General features: G+C 28.1%; 1 protein-coding gene across 2 annotated transcripts in view; it reads right to left on the bottom strand.

Annotated features, from left to right (window-relative positions):
- The window catches only part of LOC123299906 (sodium-dependent transporter bedraggled), a 47,185-nt gene extending 28,414 nt beyond the window's left edge, over positions 1 to 18,771 (bottom strand). For both annotated transcript variants that reach the window (XM_044882316.1, XM_044882318.1), the window contains exons 1-2: positions 18,654 to 18,771; positions 16,434 to 17,376 (exon numbers count right to left, since the gene is read on the bottom strand). In XM_044882316.1, the coding sequence (XP_044738251.1) occupies positions 16,434 to 17,212 (779 nt within the window). In that variant the 5' untranslated portion in view covers positions 17,213 to 17,376; positions 18,654 to 18,771. The remainder of the gene's footprint in view (positions 1 to 16,433; positions 17,377 to 18,653) is intronic.
- Positions 18,772 to 20,851: the final 2,080 nt, after the last annotated feature.

Genomic DNA, 20,851 nt, shown 5'->3' with positions numbered 1-20,851 from the left:
TTTGTACTATCCATCAGGTTTCCCATGAGTCCATCAGGTCTTCTTTTTTCAATTTTTTGTCTTTTTCAATCAATTAAAAGTGATTGAAAACATGTTTTCAATCCCTTATAGACAGCCTGATGCGCAGTACAAAGTATGCAACGACCGATGACTAGGCCACGCCTAGATACGCACCTTAAATTTAGCTACGGGCGCTTAAAGCTCGGCATAGGAAGTATTATGTCCTTGCGTATAAAAAAAGTATAAACGTTCTTGCTTGTAGCTTTAGGCACTTGAACTTTATAATATTGTCTAACAAAGAACTAGACAAGGCAATAGGGTCGTCTAGGTAAATTTGAGCCTGCTTTATCAGCTAATATCATAAAGTAATGCAAAATGTCTGTGTTTGAACCTCGAATTTATGTGTACACTCTTCGCTGAAAATTTTCTCATTATAAAAATCTGCGCGAATATTGTGCAAGTTCGTTGATATAATGCATATAGACTATTCTTTGCAACTAAACCATATTTTGTACAAATACGGATTTTCACAAATTGTATGATTGTATGTACTACAGCCTTATAGAACCCATAAAAGGGTCGAAATCTTAGTCTTATGATCAGAGATCTTAATCTTTTTATAATAATGAGAAAGTGAATATGAAATGACCTTAAATTTACGTAGCCTAAATAAATTAATTTTGACATTAAAATTATTTCCAAAACAATAAGTTTTTTACAAAAATAAAACAAAAATAATAATATAATAATAATAATACATACCGATGATTATCATAAATATCAAGGTTTATATCATAATTCAAATCAAATGAATCGAATAATGTAAGATGACGCCTAAAAACAATATTCATATCATATAATATCAATTGTATGTGATTTGACATTTTAAATATAATAACACAATGACCTTTTATAAATGTAAACTTTATCCTCCTAATATCAAATTGTAGAGGAAATATAGTTTTTGTTTGAGTTAAACTACTCGAAAGCAATTAAAAACAGTAGCTCGATCCGTGAGGAATTCCGCCGTGCGGTGGCTAAAAACATTCTAGAGAATTAATATATAAGTGATACAAAATACTTTATTTTTAGTGTATAGGCAATTTTATTGCAGATATGATATACAAAGTACCTACATAATGAACAAAATTAAATCTTAATGTACTTTCTTTAGACTGTTGTATCCTAAGTGGTACATTTTTAGATCGTCGGTCTATTTTCTTCATTAGCCAACACGATAAGCTTTCTAATGAGAGGTAAATCATAGGATTTGATAAAGGAATAAGGAAGATCTCCGGTGGACAAAAAAAAAACTGGCCAGAAGAATAAATAATATATAAGGTAGTACTTTTATTCTTAGAGCTGTTAAATATTTCTGGGTGGTATTTGAGAAATTTTGATAGTAACGCCTGAATAAAAAATCTGAATGAAGGATCATGGAACTTATCCAACATGATACCAGCCTGTTGCTTTCCAGGTCTCTGGTGATGGCATCGGGGAGAAATAAAATTGAAACCCTCTTCGAGGAAGAAAAATTAATTTGTATGTAAAATCATTACTTTTGAAAATTTGTGTATAGAAAATATACAGTCCGCTAAAAAGAAAATTCTATAGATCAGGCTATAGTTTGATATAGGACCCGCATCCGCCAGGTGTCTTGTGTTTACGATATAAAATTATTTTTAAAACTCTATGTATTAATTGGAAATTTAAGTATTATCATTTTAATTCCCCTGACAAAAATAAAATGTTCCTAAAATTATCTGATTTTTATTTTATTTGAAGGTATGGGATTAAATTTGAAGATATTAAAATTTAAACATTATTATGACCTATGCCATAAAGTACAGTCAAGTTTTTTAGTATATTATAGTTTGTTTAAAAGCAAGGAAGAAACTGAGTCAACAGAATGGGTGAAATGATTTTCAATAAAAAAGGCGGAGTAAACTAAGTGTTATGGAACTTTTTTATATCCTTTTTGTACGCAGTAAAAAGGATGTAATAATAAAAAATATTTCGTAACATTTAATTGGACTACTGCGGTTTTTTTACCCGACTGTCGAGGAGTGGCTATGTTTTTCACGGGTGTCTTGTATTTATGTATATTTGTTTGTAAATTTCTCTATTACCTGGTACCTTCCAAACATCTCGATGGATTTCGCCAGTTAGGGTATCGTTATATTCGTTTTAAAAACCCAAATGCCCTTAGATAGTATTTGAAAAGAAAAAGAAAAAATGGCGGATTTGAAATGACCCAGCCTGTATAGATAGATTAGGTAATGTAATTTTTTTAAGGTAAATTGAAGTCTATTACTTTGAACTTTCTCAAATAAGTTTTTACGAAGAACTTTATTTTAGAATCAAATTTTCCAAAAATTGTATACTTGAAGTAACTCGCCTTTTCAATATGAAATGGTTCAAACAAATAGCAGATTAGGGCAGAAACAAAAATGGGAAACCTAGATCAAATTTCGGTATGGTAATTTCGAAATTTAGTTTTAAGGAAACAAGAAACATATTCAAAAGTATCTCGTGTACATCGAACTATATACTGTAATATTACCAGCACCTGGAGTAATGACCTATTAAGTAGTAGCAAGAACAGTTCAAAGACATTTTTTTAAGAAATTCTTTTAGGTTAAATCCTTTTTCTAATATATTTCCTCTACTATAACATATTAAACGGATAAGATATTTTAAGAGTTCAACTTACCGAGTGGTAATAAAATTTTGTAAGCCCATATATTCCATAGTAAATTTTCATGTGAACTTTTTTTTTAATTTACAGGTCAGTGCACCACCATTACAAATTATTATTTTTAATATAAAAAAAAAACTTAAAAATAATAACACACAAAAAAAATTCACTTATTGCATGTTATTTGTGTATTAAAATGAAGTAGTTTTCAAATAAAATGAACAATAAATTATATGAATTTTTAGCCAATAAACTTTGTTTTCAATGAAATGTTGTTTTTTTCATAACTGAGAGAATATATTTTATTTCATATGTCTTCATATCTTTAATTGAATTCGAATTGAGTAATTAATAGATCTGTTTTAACTTCTTTTAAATCATAGACATAGAGCTTATAAAAGAACGCGGTAAAAGCAGCAGAATCGTTCATATCCCTTAAAAATATTTTCCGACTTTTTTAATAATAAATAAAATAAACCCTAGAAGACTTCTAAACCCTAGAATACTTCGAAACTCTCTCTCTCTCTCTCTAGGGGTCAAGGAATAAGAGCCAGCAAAGTGACGAAGTTGATTTTAAGACAGCGCCAACCCGAAAATTTCTGATTTTAAAATCATTTTAAGACAATATTTTTATATAATTTTCTATAAGCTTTTAGCAAAAGAAATTTTAACTATCAGACATTATTTATTCACGAAGAAAAATACATCAAAATTTTCATTTTCTGTTTTTGGGCTGAAAATAATAACTTTTTATCAGCAAGTTCATAAAATGGAAAAATTGACTTCTGAAAGTTACTATGAATCATTTTGTACAATAAAAAAAATACTGGATTGTTGTAAATGTCTTTAATTGACTATTGATGATCGTATAACTAGTAAATATTTCTTGAATCAACGTTTTCAATACTTGGTTGTTGTTAGAGTTGTGTAATGCTTCGTACACTATATATTTATTTTACGAGAAATAGTTGAGTGGTACATTAGAGTTAAAAATAACACATTTTTTCACGACAAGCTTATATAATCTTGCCATGCATATAGTCCAAAATATTTTTACAATATTGTAGGAAGACAAACACGCTAAGTCAAGAAATTTCTTAAGTCAAGAAATTTCTTGAATCAAGAAAATATTTACTTGCTACCATGTTAAGAATATATTTTCTTGTTAATTAACTGGTACTTTTTTCAATGTACAATATTACCAAAGAATTGCTAAGACAAAACAGATCTAATGTTGATAACAAAGTGAAAACAGTGGGATAGCATAATGACAATTACTTTCAATTACACACGTCCAATTGAAATGATTCCAATTTAAATAAGAATTTGGGGGAGAGAGGTCATACACGTGATTCAGTAACATGTCAAAAGTTATCAGTATTTACAAACACTCATTATTAATTTCTTTTAAACTGTAGGCGAAAAAGACGTTAGCATTAAGAATTGAATTTGTTTGATTTGAATGTGATCAGGGAATATTTTTTATTATGAAAATCTATGTAATCTATAATCTAAAAATGAATCGCTGAATGTGTTGCTAAGCGCAAGTCTCGAGAGCAGCTGAACCGATTTTGCTAATTCTTTTTTTTATAATTTTCCTTGAAATACGAGGATGGTTCTTACGGAGAGAAAAATTTAAAAAATGGCCTGAAGAAGTCTAAAAACAACACTTTTCTATATTCCCATACAGAAGATTCGTAATAATAATTAAAAGTCATTTTGAACTTTAATACCATACCATAAAGTTTAAGTGTTTAAGAGGAGTTCCAGGAAAGCGAAACAATTGAGCGACGTTAGTATCGTATAATTATTAATGACAATATTTAACAATATTTATACTATTGTAATATTACTCAAAAACAAATTGTCTATGGTAAAATGTAAATTGAAATGTAAATGTCTCGTTGCTGTGTATCTATAACAGGTGATATATATCATAAAAATTCACGTGATATATATCGGATATATATCATGATATATATCCATTGATATACATGGTGTACTGTTATTGACTGCAGATCGTCGGCCTACAGAATAAGCTCATAAAGACAAAGGAAAAAGTCATTTACCAATTTTAATATTAATCAGTAGATATTAGTAAATGTCATTTAATAATGACTTTTTCTTTCGTCTTTATGAGCTTATTCTGTAGGCCGACGATCTGCAGCCAATAACAGTACACCGTGTATATCCTCGAACCCTGATCTATAATATTACTAAATCTAAAAGCTACAAATTTCTATAAAATGAAAAAAGTGTTGTGTTTGTGGCTTATCTCAAAAAAAAAAAAAAAAAGAATCGACTGTTAGGCGGTAAGAATTTCGCCGGGTCAGGTAGTTTATTAATAACATTAAGTCAAAATTTCGGACAAAAAAAAAAGCATTTTTAAGAGCGCTTTCAAAAAAAAAAGTTTCAAGCTCACCATAATGAAGTTATAGTCGGGTGTAAGACAGTTTTCAATACGTTCCAGGACCCAAGGATGATAAATAATATTTGAACTTGGTAAACACTATCACGATGAAGAGCGTTTAAAGCAGGGGTGCTTTCCCCATTGGGTAAAGGAACCCTTAGTAGCCATTGCTAAACAATTGCCCAAAAAAAAAAAAAACTATTTAAAAATATATATTTTTTAATTTTTATAATCTGTAACTCAAAAGTTTATAAAAGATAACCGTAATAATTAATAGTTCAATTTACCAGAAAACCACTTTATAATTCATATTAGATAATAGTTAACAGTTATTTTTGTTATTTTCTCATTATTTTAATATTAAAAGAATTAAAAATCATCATACATATTAAAAGTAAACAAAAAATAAAAAATTATTGAATTATTAATAAAAATATTATTTAATTGTAAAAACTGTTATTTAAAAAAAAAAAAATTAACAACAGCAATTTTTCAACTAATTAAAATTACTATTTATTAAATCAAAAATTTAAATTAAAAGAAAAAAGATCACTCTTTTGTTTGTTAACAACTTTTTTGTGTTATTAATAAATTAAAACAGTAAACTTGAATAAATTTAAACAACAGTTTTACACTTTTTAAAGAAATTTATTTTAATATTGAAATAAATTAAAAAAAAATATATTGACTAGGAAGAACTGTACAGTGTGTTTCAGAATTCAACGGCACTATTTAAGGCGTGTGTTCTCGAAAAGAATTCTATTTATTATTTTCCTATATCACAATTTTCAAATTTATATAAAACAACTTTCAAATAATTCGACGTTAAAATTCACCTTAATAGCAGACAGTTCTTAAACCAGGTTTAATATTTATCTACCCTCCCAAAATGATTATGCTCTCAAAGATTTATATTTTTTATTGATATTTTTATTTATGGTGCCGCTAAGCTGTGAAGATATCGTAAAAAATTTCTCAATAAAGAATACCAAATCGAAAAACGTTTCAAGCCATTCGAATACAGTTTACAGAAAATGGTGGGTTAATAGCTGAAATCTGCATTAAATAAAATAGTGGCTACTATGAAAAATTACATACTTTGAATGTTTGGCAGGCAATGATTATATTAACTATTAACCAATAATACTGACGTAAATTTCTGAAACATCCTATACAATAATATTTTATGCTTGGTCTTATCAGTGTTGGGACATAATTTCTTTTTGTTGTTTTATTATCTACTTCAAATAAATAAAACTTTATGTAAATGAAAAAAACTAAATGGCTTTAAAAAGGTGGTGCAATACAAGGCTACGCAAAATGATTATCCTATTGAAAGGTGATATCATTTTTTGTAAGTAGTTTATATTTATTTCTCGCTTATGGATCGAAGTGTTGCTGTGTGAAATAAAATGTGAAAAGAAAGAAACAAGCCCAGTAGGTTACATAGGGACTTTAACAGTCAGGGCTCATTAAGAACTAGACCGGCTCAAATCTTCCCAATAATGGGCTCCGACTGTTAAACTACTGGGCTTGTTTGTAAACTACTGGGCTTTTCAGATTTTATTTAATACAGTTGGATTTTTGAATTATTTATAGCCACTACATAGGCTATAACCAGCGAACGATCAAGACGCTTCTATACGTAGTTTAGAAGGGAACAGACGAAATAGCATACATTTTAGACTATTTTGCGATTATAATTTCGTGATTAAGGGTATATATATATTATATATTATATATATATATAGGTATATATATATATATATATTTTTTTTTTTTTGAAAAGTTCTAATCAAGTTGATACCTAACACGCAATCATTAAAACGAAATTAGTTTTTCGATCATAACTTTAAGCCCTCTAGAGGCCGTCATAATCAAAGATGATAAGTAGATTAGAAGTACATACATACCGGTCAAACAAATAACCCTCGCTATGGTACGTAGTCGGGGTAAAAATTGATTCTACGGTTCAAAACATAGGAAATGACATAAATCTCGTCGTCACTCTCATTATGGCTACAGCAGTCGAGCCAGCGACTGTTGTAGATAAACCATAAAAAAAAATTTGTTTTATGAATTTCATTTTACGGATGACTTTTAAAACATAAATAATAAATATTATTTATTTCAACAAAAAAAAAACAGCAATTTTTTTTTTTTTTTAAATAAATTAGTTTAATTTAGAAATTATATTTCATAAAATTATCTAAATTACTGTATCGTAAAAGCTATTAGCAGTGTTAAAAATTAATAAATTAATATTCAATAGTATTTTTTATGGCTGTTAAATGATTTTTATTTTAATATATATATTATTTTATAATAAATTTTCAAATAAAACTAAGTTACTGTAATCTCCGTTAACAAAGGTTTTGAAAAAATTATGTTAGCTGTAAGTACTTTATTGTCTATTAAAAATTATTAAGTATATGATTTAATTAAAATATTTGTAACAAAAAAGCATTATAATAAAACTTTTCAATAAATTTACCGAAATATTGTTATAAGATGGACAAAAATTATTTTTCTTATTCTAGAATTTTACCTCCTTGAAAAAGCAATATAAAAACAGTCAATACTTATATTGTTTGAAAATTAAAAAAAAAAAAATGGTTTTCTTTGGTAATTTTTATAAGAATATCATACAAATCCAACTTATTTGAAAATATTGCAGGGTCAGTATACTTTCGATTTTGTGGGTATTTGAGGATTATCGTAAAGTCTCACTAATCCGAACACTCAGTAATATATTGTTTATTGAACAGTCTTGTCTTTTATTCAAATATGGCTGGCGGTAAAATATTTCTTGCGGTTTATGAAATACAGCCCGTTGACAGACAGACAGAGAGCAGAGTCTTTGTATTAGGGTTTTGTTGGTTACCCTTCGGGAACAGAACTATTTCTATACAATTCCAATAATCTGAAAAAATTCAATAATCCGATACCACTTGGTTTTTATTGTGAAAAGTAATTTTTTAAGTAAAATCAATTAATGAATGACTGAATTGCGAAGTATTTATCAATTTGCAAGTGGAAAAGAGAGTCTTGCCTCATGTCATATTGTACGATCAATATTTGAATTGTATAAACAAAAATTTTATTACCTATACGTTTTGATAAAAAATTATTTTTCAATTATCTTATTGGCGGAAATATCTTAAAAAGATTTATTCTTACCTTAATAAAAAATAAATCAAAATCGTGTAAAAAAATAATTAAATTATAAATTGACGACATTTCAATGATGCCGATTTTTTACAGTATGAAATTTCCTTATTAGAACGTGCTCAATTCAAGATTTGTATTTAAATAAATCTGTTAAAAATTTTTTTCCTATATTTTTTCATACTCAGTTGACTTATAAAATACTGAGTTCATTTTTGGGCATACAATATCTTTCAAATTTCTATAAATCTTTATATGGGAGGCTTTGGCAAAGATCGCCGATTTAAACTCTTGTTTTGCCTCTAAGATATTAAAATCTACCAAATATTGGGACCAAAATAAAATGTAATTTTTGTTTTTTAAAATTTTTTATCGTGGGCCCTGATGGATGTATACTCAATGTCAGAAAAAATATGCTCGTTTTAAAACATTCTAAGTGTTACTATTATAACATAACATATGATGAGTACGCTTAGAATGTTTTAACTGTGGCATTTTTTCTGACAGTGAGTATATATTTTAACAAAATACATATTACAGATTTATTTCCGGCCAAAAATTTACAAGGTTTTACATATAAGTAGGTATTTTTAGCTAAGTTGTTACTATATAGCTGCAGCCTATCCGTTGGTTGTATGATTACAAGAATCTAGTTATTATGTGAAAGAAACTATTAATATGCTTCATGCCTTCCGCTCTGAGCCACATCCCGATAGATATCCAGCTAAACAAGAAGTTTCATATTTATATTTGATCGCCTTCTTTTTATTATACAAAGCGTTTAATTGCCACTGATTTATAAGAAATAATGGTGCATCTCAAAAATGAATCTAAATATCTTCTCAAGTTTTTGCATGCTCAACTCAATCAATTTTTAAAATTCGTTTAAAATTCATTTCTAGCTAACTACGACGTTCTTATTCTCTTCTCTTCACTTTATTGTCGAGCTAGGGACTGCTTTATCAATCAACTTTTGCTAAAACTCGTTCTACATATATTGTTGATTCAATTCGAACGAATGTCTGCATGCCGCAAAATAAAATAGCTTATTGTGTTGCACGTATATTGATCTAAAAATCAAGGTTACAATATACCTTGTTAATAAACTTTTACTTAAATGTTTTTTCCTTTAGGGTAAGATGGTATTATATTCAATTATATTCAGAAAATAATTTTTTTTTATTATTATCTTTCAAGGATATATTAATTATGATTAACAACTGTAATAAGTAATACATACAGTGTATAGACATTACACGGGAGAGTACTATACCTTGGATCACAAGTAACACTATTTAATTAGGTTTTTTGAAGCCAATTTTTTAAATTTACCAGTGGAAATAGTCTATCTTTGTATCCAATATTCCTACTCATAATGTAATTTTTGAAAATTTATTAAGCTTTCGATAAAAACATTATATATATATTTTAATTATTATGTGATCCTGTCTCATTTACTATAGGAAATATCATAATAGAAGTTATATGAATGAAAAACCTTATGATTCCTACAAATTTCTTCTCTGAGCGTGTAAATAAGAGCTAAACTGCTCGTTTTCTTGACCTGAGGTGAATAAGACTTCTTATTTTCACTTGTGCTGCTCTAACTTCTGACAAAAATTAAATAAGTGTAAAATTGGTGCCTACTTATAATAAATGATCAGTTGTACAATACGTTGCTTTACCTCCTCAACATTTAATGTTATATTTAAAACTGATTAACAAAATTACTACCTATAAACAAAATTTTGTATTCTTTGCATTAAATAGTTATTATTTTTATTCTACTTGAAAACAAAAGTACATGAAGCACTATTGTTTTGATTTAAACAAATAGAAAGAAACAAAAAATTACACAGAAGTAGTGACGGAGTGACGGAGTCTACGTCCTAGACCGGATATCTATAGGAACGATTCGTTTCTTTCTATTTATTCAAATGAAAATACGTAATGAGCGTTTTCCCGTGAAGTATACACAGTGAGTCTCGCTCTCATATGTTAAGTGGTATAATGTATTAATATAACAAAAGTTATTAAAAGTATCATGCATGAGGGACTTTGACTTATTAGGTAGGTACAAAAAAAATTTGAAATAAATATAAAAAAGTTTAGTTTCATAGTAAAAATATGTAGGTTCAATTGTTTTGGTTGATTGTCCTCTAGTAAGTAATATCTTCCAATATAGTGAAAAGTGAACTAAGATATATTATCATCAAGATACAACACTTTACCTCATATTATTTAGTAACTGACTTATTCAATAATTACAGTTTTTATATATACAAATAATAATAATTATTCAACAAAGTTAATTACTTTAAATTGTTTTAAATAATTGTAAGTACTTTATGGTACAAAATTTATATGTATTACTTATGTAAAAAGAATTTCAATTAGATATTATTTATTTTAATTTGAAAATATACTCATACTTAAATAGACTGAGTTCGAAACTATATAGTTAAAGTTAGACGTACGAACATGGTACACCAGATCGAAAAATTAATATATATTTACTAGCACGACCCGTATGGACAGTTGATAAATATCAACAGTAATTTGCTTTCTTTTTATTTATAGGCAATTCTCTTACAGATATGATATACAAATTACATACTGAACAAAATTAGTCCGTTTTTTCCTAAGCGGTGAATTTTTAGACCGTCAGTCCATTATTCGTCATTAGCCACGATAAGCTTTAAATTGAAAGGTAAATCATGGAAATTGATAGAGGAATAAGGAAGATCTGGCGATGTGGCAGTAAAGCAGGCTAGAGAAAATATTTATAAAATTTAAATGATTTTGAGATTGAATTCACAATGACAATTTTTTAAAGCTTAGACTACATTCTAATAAGTTGCTGTAATATCGTTTATATGCTGTTTACCAAAAAAACAGTTAGAGGTCCGCGAGCGAGATCAATTGGAAATTATAATAATAGCAATCTTTCTTTAGGATTACAATTGTGTGATGCAATTTAAAAATCTATAACGTTCAGTTTATTTTCAGCTATTCATAAACCTAAGGGTAGATAGGTAATTTTTAATTTCGGCTATTTTATCATCGTGCAAAGATGCACTAATCGCAAGTTTGTTATTTCTTAAGTAATTTAGTAGCAGCACAATTTAAAATTAGTTACGACTTAGATTAATTGTTGTAAAAACTATGAAAATTACTTTAGACTGATATTTACGACAATTTTTCTGATAATGCGAATTTATCATTCGGTACTTATTTGATATTTCCATTTCCGCGACAAAATTGCTGATTTACGTTTTATAATATTATTATAGAAGTAAAAATTATGAATATTTATTCACTTTTAAATGGCTCCTCTTTAGTTATTTATTATGTAAAAAATTTTTAATTTGAAATTTTATAGTAATTATTTCTTTTTGTATAATTGTTTTAATTTAACAATTATTGAAAAAAATTGCCTTAAAAAATATTTCTTTATCTAATAACTGGTACTAATCTAGTTTGTTAATTTTTACTTTCCAATTTCCAATTATGTTTAAAAAAAATTATTTTCCGTGTTTTATAAACCAGATAGGTATTTATTTGATTAGTTATTAGAGGTTTTGTTATATTTAGTTATTAAATTGACTCGTAGTTGTCATCTCATTGTATCTCGTTAATAATTCATATTTTTATGCATAAAAGTTTAAACAGGTGTAATTGATAAACCAATCAATCAAACAATCAATCAATTTTAAAATAATATATATAATTATTTTATTGAACTTTTTTACGAATGTTATATAATTTTATTAAATGGTAAAGTACTAGGTGATTCGTCCAATGTCGTTCGAGTTAATCTTCAATACAATGCTACCGATTCAGTTTTTGTTATATTACAGGTACCATCATATTATACCTTTGATAATTAACTCCCTTCTTCTCTTTTCCATTTGAATATACTATGAACCTCCTCGTCCCTTCTGGACCTCAATTAAACCCTTTATCACCCATCTGCTTCAAGGCACAAGGGGAGGGTCTTCAAGTAAAAAAGTTGAAAACAACCAATATAAATCAAATCATAAACAGCAGAGCATATTTCCAACTTATCAAATCTCCCTTTTTGTTGGATGTATAAAATTGAAATGAGATTTTTGGAAAGTCTGGAAAGTTTACACAACCAAAAGACACTCGCTGGACATTAACTCAATTCAAATACAAATTTTTAACTATCTAGTTCAATTTAGAGATAATAGTATTAAAGCCTTAAAAACCACGAAAAAATTTCCTTTTTTTTAATTAAAAGGAGCAAGATGGCTTGTACAGTTTACACACTCAAAGGGCGTCTACTTGGCGTCGAAAACGGTGGATTTTCCTCTTGAAATTCTTCGAAATTTATTAAATAAGCCCCTGATTTTTGTAACAATTTGCCAAGTAAACAATTCTACAAACCAAGTTGAAGCTCATTTGAACTAAACGGGCCCCCTTAGGATGCTCAAGTAGCGGGAGATGTCATAAATCTTCGAGACTACATAATCGTGTTATATTGGTCATTAAACGGCTTTTTATCACTCTCCTAACTTTGAAACCTGGCAGAAGACTATATTTTCGAGTAAAATATGACTAATCACAAGACAATTTTACCCAATACTTTCTCTTTTTATGTGTATAAAAATGTTAATAGCAAATCAATCAGAATCAGCTTGGTTGACGAAACAGATAATGCTACCTATCTCTTAAAGAGTCTCTAAAGTATTGTTACCCAATTCATTATATCCAAAATATTTAAACAGTTAAATCTGTTATTGTTACGAAGTGAGACTAATGATGGTCCGAGCCCTATCATAGCCTACATAAAAAAGTATTCAATGACTAATTCATTTGATATTTCGAGGGCAGGCGTAAAAACTATCACAGACAAAAAGGCAACCTCACCAAGACGCACCGCGTTTTAGTGACATAACTAAAATTACTTTGTTATAAGGATTAAACTTTTATACTAAAACGTTTGGACATTGGATAAAAGGAAAGTTTCTGTTTTTATTTAATATTTACTTTTTCATCAGGAATTTATTATAATTGAGAAAGATTTTGTATGATGGCGTGATATGTGGTTTGCCAAGAAAGTGCGAGATCTTTAAATATTGTATTTGTTTGCCTTCCAAGCAATCAAACATGGCCCACAAAATATTATGATGAAAATAAATGATTGATCAAACTACTTTTTCTTTATATTTTGTTTTAAATAGATCTTATTATGTGTGATTTTTTTTATTTAAGAATTATTTTGGCAATTTTGAGTTTTGGTAGGATGGCCCACAGCCAATTTTTTATCACAATTTTTTATTTTCAATGATACAATTCTTAATTAAACTATCAATGAAAATATAATAATTTTAAATATATTTTTTCCTACATGTAAAGGGCCTCCTTGAGCTACTAATTATTAAGATAGCCCATCAAATATGTTTTAAAATTTAGTTTTTTTTTTCAGTTCTAGAACCAATTCACAAGTTTGTAAAATTTGTATTACCAGTGAATAAGTACCTAATTGTTTTATAGATGGTATTTTTTTGAAAAAATTTAATTTAGAGAATTTATGGCTTTTTGAAGTTAAGTGAGCCTTATATGTTGCCCGTACCTTATTTCTTGTTTGATTTCAAATGGCATTGAAAAAATTTTTTTTACAAACAATATCTAGACAAAGGTGTGGATGTTTATACTTTTTATCATGCAAATGCAATATCAAAGTTTTACATAATTTTTATTTAATTTTTTTTTCAAAATCAATTATCGTATAGTCTCTAATTAATCCACATAAACGATCGAATTGTTTATTTAAATTACCACTAATATATATTTTTTTTAAATAGACATTTTTCTTTATTTGTTTATTATTAAATAATATATTTTATTTTAAATATAAGTTTTGTAATAAAAATATATTAAGAAATGCTTACTAATTTTTATTTCATATTCTATTTTGTTTATAATAATGTATATTTAGATATGAATACTATATTTTTATTGCAAAAGTTTTATTATTGTTGTTATTATTCAATTTTAAATAATATGGAATGTATGGGAAATCTTTATTTTTAGAAATTGTTTCGATATTTTAAGAAATCCTTCATTTTTATTTTATTTTTACAATGATATTGAAATTAAAGACTGTATAATTATGAAGTGGCTAATTATAGTTATCTTAATAAAATATTGTAATTATTTCTTTCAATAAGAAGCAGATCTAGTAAAGTTTTATGTTGGAAACAGATTTTATTGAGGTTTCCTGGTACTCCCAGTGTACGTAATAAATACAATGACATATTGATATATCTAAGCCAGGCATGGGCAAACGTGGCTTAGAGAAGACAGTCATACTTCTGTATCTAAAATACAAGTAAGACAGTGACATCCTAACCAGTGACAACCAAAAATACGAGTAAGACAGAGAGAACACTTTTTTCTACCTATCTCATTACTATAAGAGAAACTGAGATAGGTAGAAGTGTCGTATACCCGTCTCGCTTCCTCCTCAATGAGCAATGCGGACTTGGATAATTCAATAAAGTTTATGGCACCCAATAAAGTTACAACAATGGTGACTTCGCCTTAAAATAACTCGCCCATGCCTGATCTAAGCTATTGCTCTAATAATTAAGTTCTTAATTGTAAATAAAAGTTTGCAAAAAAAAAAAAATAATAAAATACATATTCATATATTTTACAATTGTGGAAATTTATTTCGTTCACTTTCTTAGTATGGTTAATTTAGTTTTTCATATCTAGCCAAGTTTTATTATACCCTCTTTCTATTTTTTGTTCGAAAATTTGTATATCATTTTTATCGTCACCTTGAGTCTGCCTACAAAGTTTCGGCTCGATTTGATCACAGGAAAAGGATTAAAAATCGATTCAAAGTTTTTTCGGCAGACAAGCAGATATGTAGACACTACAAGTTAAAAAAAAGGGAGTAAAAAAGCAGTATTTTTTCTCTTATTTTAAATATTAAGGATGTACGAGCGCCAAGGCAATTTTGGATAAAAGCTTGATTTTTTTATATGAAGTTCGACTATGTCTAAATAAATTCTGAAAATTTTAGAGGGGGTTGCCGATTATTTAAATAAATAAATTACTTTAAAACTAGGCATATTAAACATTGGGCTTATGGGAAATCGGTATATGGATGATTTGTTTTCATAGATTTCTCCAAAATTAGTCGGTGGAAATTAAAAAAAATCTATTTAAATTAAAGCTAAAACTTTAAAAAATTATCAAAAACAAAAAAAACCCGTTGTGCCCGACTAATTAAGGATGAAAGAGCATGTCAGTGGGGCCACAAATTAAAAAAATAATTTTTGTATATTTTGATTTTGAATTATGTTATAACTTGACAATATAAGACGAAAAGTAAGAATAGAGTTTTGCGATATCTGGAGTTAGTTTCAAAATATCGGAATTTGTTCAAAATAATTTAGCTTTTGTACATTCATGAAGTTAAAATAATAATAAAATTCGTCATCAAAGTTAAAACTAAGGTACTAATAATTTCAACCCCAAGTCTAAACTTGCCTCGGTGCTCGTACTACCTTAAGTGTGTAAAATTTTATTATGTAGGTAGTATAAAAATTTAGCTTTTCATGAATGTGAAAGAAGAATTGCTGGCATCTTTTCTTTCCACAGGGAAACACTCATTGTCTTTCTCTGATTTTGAAATTAAATAAAAATAATCGGAAAAGATATGCAGTTTTATGAATATGATTTTAAAAACATAAAAATGTGTATTTTTGTCGATTTTTACTGCAAAAGTATTTAATTTTGAACAAGTATTCATTCCTTTCACAATTTTTCCTTGTGAAATATGCAAAAAATTGTTCAAAAAGTATAATGGACGCTACTGTTGGCTTTCGGGGCTCCCACACTCTTATAAAATTGCAGACGCAATGTAAATGTTGAATCCTACCAGTTTCCTCATCAAATCCTAAAAGGACAAATTTTTGGATTTTTCTTATTTTTGCAAATATAAACTTATGTAAATAAAATCAAATAAAAAACTATATAATATTTTTTTTCCAATTTGCTTCCCTTGTCACTGACAGAATAATATTGCAAAAATTCGGATTCATAAATAACTGAGAAAATATTTTGATAAAGAAATTCTAATCGAATGAAAAAAAGTATTCGAAAAAAGTACGATACCTTCGTGATTGTGATGAAGCTGTAATATCTGGTGTATTTCGTGTTGGTGTACCAGTAGGTGTACAACTTGAAGTTGTATCAATACTAGATCCCTCATCGATACTAGAATCTGTTGATGATACACTACGCGGTCGTCGTGATCGTGATGATTCTGAACTACTTCTTGCACCATGATGATGATGATGGTGTAAATCCGATGAAGATGATCGTCCGTTACTACTACTCCGATAACCACGATTTGTTGAACGCGAACGATTCACTAACAAAACACTATTCGTATTTGGATTCACATTAAAATTTTGCACAACACCTTCACCGGTATCACCTGCAGGATGTACAGATATTTGTCGATTTATTTGAAAATCTTGTGAAAAACTTAAACGATTCGGTGCACTTGTTGGTCGTACACGACGATGTGTATGTCGAAAATTATCCATTGGCTGTTGTAATACAGACGTCGTCTGTTCAATTATTGAAGGCGTCGCGACGGTAACATTTAACGGCGTCGATATAATACGTTGTTGTTGTTGGTTCGTTGAGGTGTTATTTGTTGATGGTATGTCTTCAGTATCAGGTAAACGAAAATGACGTAAACGACGCATTGAACTGCGCAACCATGATCTTTCTTGTTTGATTTCATTTTCTACGTTTTTTGACATTTCACTAGAATGATTGTCGTCCGTCGTTGATGGAACAATACTACTCGTGCCGCAACTATTGTTTATACTTTGACTTGGTTCTGGTGTTAATTCCGTTATGTTATTAACATCTGTTTCCATACAGCTGTTATTGTCGATGGTTAAAGGTATATCACCGCTTGCATTATTTTCAATGCTCTGATGATTATTTTTTTTCTCTAATTCATATACCCAACTCCAATCTATATTTTCATCTTCATCTTCCCCTTCACTTCCACTTCCGGTACCATTTAATACAGTATTACCTATTGTAAAAGACAATTAAATGAGAATTCTAGGTATTTGAAATTTAATTTTAAATACGCCCACATACTTTGTACAAACTTTTGTAAATCCTATCTTGACTGTATCCCTACCAATTTTTAGTGTCTATAGTTGAAACTTTCAGGAAATTTGATCAAGTTTGTAAAATTTTTAATTTAAAAATTTCGAAAATGACAATAACAAAATTTATGCTTGGACGAGAAGATTTTTTTGGCACGGAATTATCAAGTACAATACTTCATATTAGTCCAATTTATTGCTTAATTCCTTGATGGAAACCCGACCCGATTGATAAAAAAAAAAAACTATACTTCACTTGTTTTATCGAGGCCAACATTTAAAAAAACAAAGTACATTTTAAAGCAAACAGTTTAATTTAAGTAATTCGATCTTTTAACTTTGATTTAAAATAACTTTTATTTAGCAAAAATATGAATTCGAATCAATTAAATTGTACTATAGCTCGAAAATACACTTTAAAATTCAAAAATTTGGCCTCGATAAAACAAATCAAGTATAGTATCCCATTGGCATGGCGATTGGATTGGTTTCTTACGTATCGACTAAAATTGTATACGAGGGTGATTCAAGAGAAATTTCTTCGGTCGATATCTCAGAAAGTGATTGTTCAATTGGCATCTCGTGTCTTTTGATAATTTAGGATAATTAGATAAAAAAAAAAAAAACAAACAAACAAACAAAAATGCAACTCATTTTCGAACAAATTCGAATTTTTTGAACCTCGCCCAAAATTTGTTTGAAATAAAAGGTTTTTGCTCATGATTTTAGGTGATATCTTTAAAACTACGTACCGAATCGTAAATGAGACTAATATTTGCATTTTTTGACCTAGAGTGGCCCATATACCAAGTTTCATCAAATTACGCAAACATTTTTTCACTTAAGAAAATTGAATTAAAACGGGGAAAATTCTTTGGCCTCGAATTGGATAAGCTAGAGTAATTTTGACCAAAAATCGCTCACTTTTTTCTGACATATCAACTAAAGTCCTATTCGAAGATTATTATATCCAGAAGTATTTTCTTCAGTTGGAAACAAAAAAAAAATTGTCATTCAATCGCCAACCGCATAAATCCAAAGTACCAGTGTCAATGAAACACAACGAAAGTAAAATTCTTAATAACTCAAAATGCTCATGTTAATTTCATATTCATATTGTTTTATTTCATTAGGGTTCCGTTGCTACATGACAAAAGGTTCTAACAATAATTGAGAAAAATTCTTAATTGAACATTACCTAATTTTTTCTTTTTCCTGGCGAATCCATTAAATGTATTTCGATCATATGTTCTACGACGAAATTCCTCATATTTACGACAATTAACCGTTGATAACGTATTACGAAATGGATTCGAATGTGATAAATAATTAATTTCCTGATCATTTAAATCATACTCTTGTAAATATTGATCTAAATCATATAAACATTCTTCAATTGAATCTGTTATTGATAATACTTGTTGTCTTTGGTTATCCGATGATAATTCATCATCAAAATTAAAAAATTCTAAATCATTTGCAGACTTTGAACGATTGATCACTTGATGATTTGATGATTCATTATTATCACTAAATATATCTAATAATAAGGCACTATTACTTCGATGTAATTTTTTGATTTGTGTATTATCAGTATTATCACTAAATGAATTATTTAAATTAATTAATATATTTAATTCGTGATCATTATCGAATTTTATTAAATTTTTTGATTGATGTTTTTGTAAAACTTCTTCCAATTGTGTTAATTCAGAATCTAATATATGTGCCGCTTCATTTTCAGTTGTTGATAAATTTTGTTCAGAACATGTACGTGATAATATCGGTGATATACCATTTTGGAAATCGATTAAATCTTCACTATTATCAGTACTTATTATCGGTGCATTATCACTTGTTTTATTATCATCGTCTGTATTTTCATCATCTTCTGTTTCGTCTTGTAAAACAGAATTTTGTTGTGAAGCACCATTATTTGTGGATTCGATAATTTGTTCCATTTTAATAAAGTTGTATTTTTTATCTAATGTTGATGATGTTTGATGTCTGGATGATGAATTTGTGTCTGGAAAAAAAATAAATAAATAAAAATTTATTTTAATGTTTGTTGTTATAGTCGTACAAAGTGTTTAAAAATTCTATAATTATATATTATCATCGTTCTTTCTATCAATTTTTAGTGTCTATAGTTGAAACTTTCAGGAAATTTGATCAAGTTTGTAAAATTTTTAATTTAAAAATTTCGAAAATGACAATAACAAAATTTATGCTTGGACGAGAAGATTTTTTTGGCACGGAATTATCAAGTACAATACTTCATATTAGTCCAATTTATTGCTTAATTCCTTGATGGAAACCCGACCCGATTGATAAAAAAAAAAAACTATACTTCACTTGTTTTATCGAGGCCAACATTTAAAAAAACAAAGTACATTTTAAAGCAAACAGTTTAATTTAAGTAATTCGATCTTTTAACTTTGATTTAAAATAACTTTTATTTAGCAAAAATATGAATTCGAATCAATTAAATTGTACTATAGCTCGAAAATACACTTTAAAATTCAAAAATTTGGCCTCGATAAAACAAATCAAGTATAGTATCCCATTGGCATACTAATTAAACAAAGAGAAAAATATCGACTAGTGACGTGATTGTACGGTATCGTCATAGAGATTACATACAAAACTTTGTTTTTCAAGAAAGAAGCAGGCTACAATCGTTGAATTTTTATAATTTCTTCATTTTTTAATCAATTTTAATTTAACTTTCAAATTTTGTTAGGCATCAAGTCTATGGCATTTGTTATGGCATCAGGAAACCTTATTACTTCAACATTTTAAGTTGACTACCACTAAGCTTCGCAATTATCAGTTTTTATTGGAAAGTACCATAATCGACTGATTTTCCAACTTTCGTCTCCGCCTTTGTTAAAAATATGTTCACTACACATACGCAAATTTCCACTATAACCGTCAGTAACTGCAGCTGAAGGGAAGAATGGTGGACTCATAATATTTGCCGTATATTATCTATAATTAGTCTACATCTACACTAATATTATAAATAGGAAAGATTTGATTTTTTGCTTGTTTGTAATGCATAACTCAAAAACTACTGTACCGATTTTAAAAATTATTTCACCAATGTAAAGAAACATTATCGGCGAGTAACATGAACTATATTTTATTTTTTTTTAAATAAGGTTTGCGCACACAAAAATTAAAATCTATGAAATTGAGTAGGTACAAAAGTGAGGGCAAGTGTGTTTAACTTTAAAGTTGAAATTTCCCAGCGAAGAGGCCGGGTAACTGCTAGTATGCTATGCAACTAATGCCATAAATTATGAATTACACTGATCGTGGAGAATTAGTACGAACGATGTGAGATAAGAACTAGCACAAATTCATTTACGCATTGTGCAAAGGCGGTCATGG

The sequence above is a fragment of the Chrysoperla carnea genome, chromosome 5 (genome assembly GCF_905475395.1).
Source record: "Chrysoperla carnea chromosome 5, inChrCarn1.1, whole genome shotgun sequence".
Taxonomy (NCBI): domain Eukaryota; kingdom Metazoa; phylum Arthropoda; class Insecta; order Neuroptera; family Chrysopidae; genus Chrysoperla; species Chrysoperla carnea.
The sequence above is the reverse complement of the archived record's forward strand: the minus strand, read 5'-3'. Positions and strand labels throughout refer to the sequence as shown.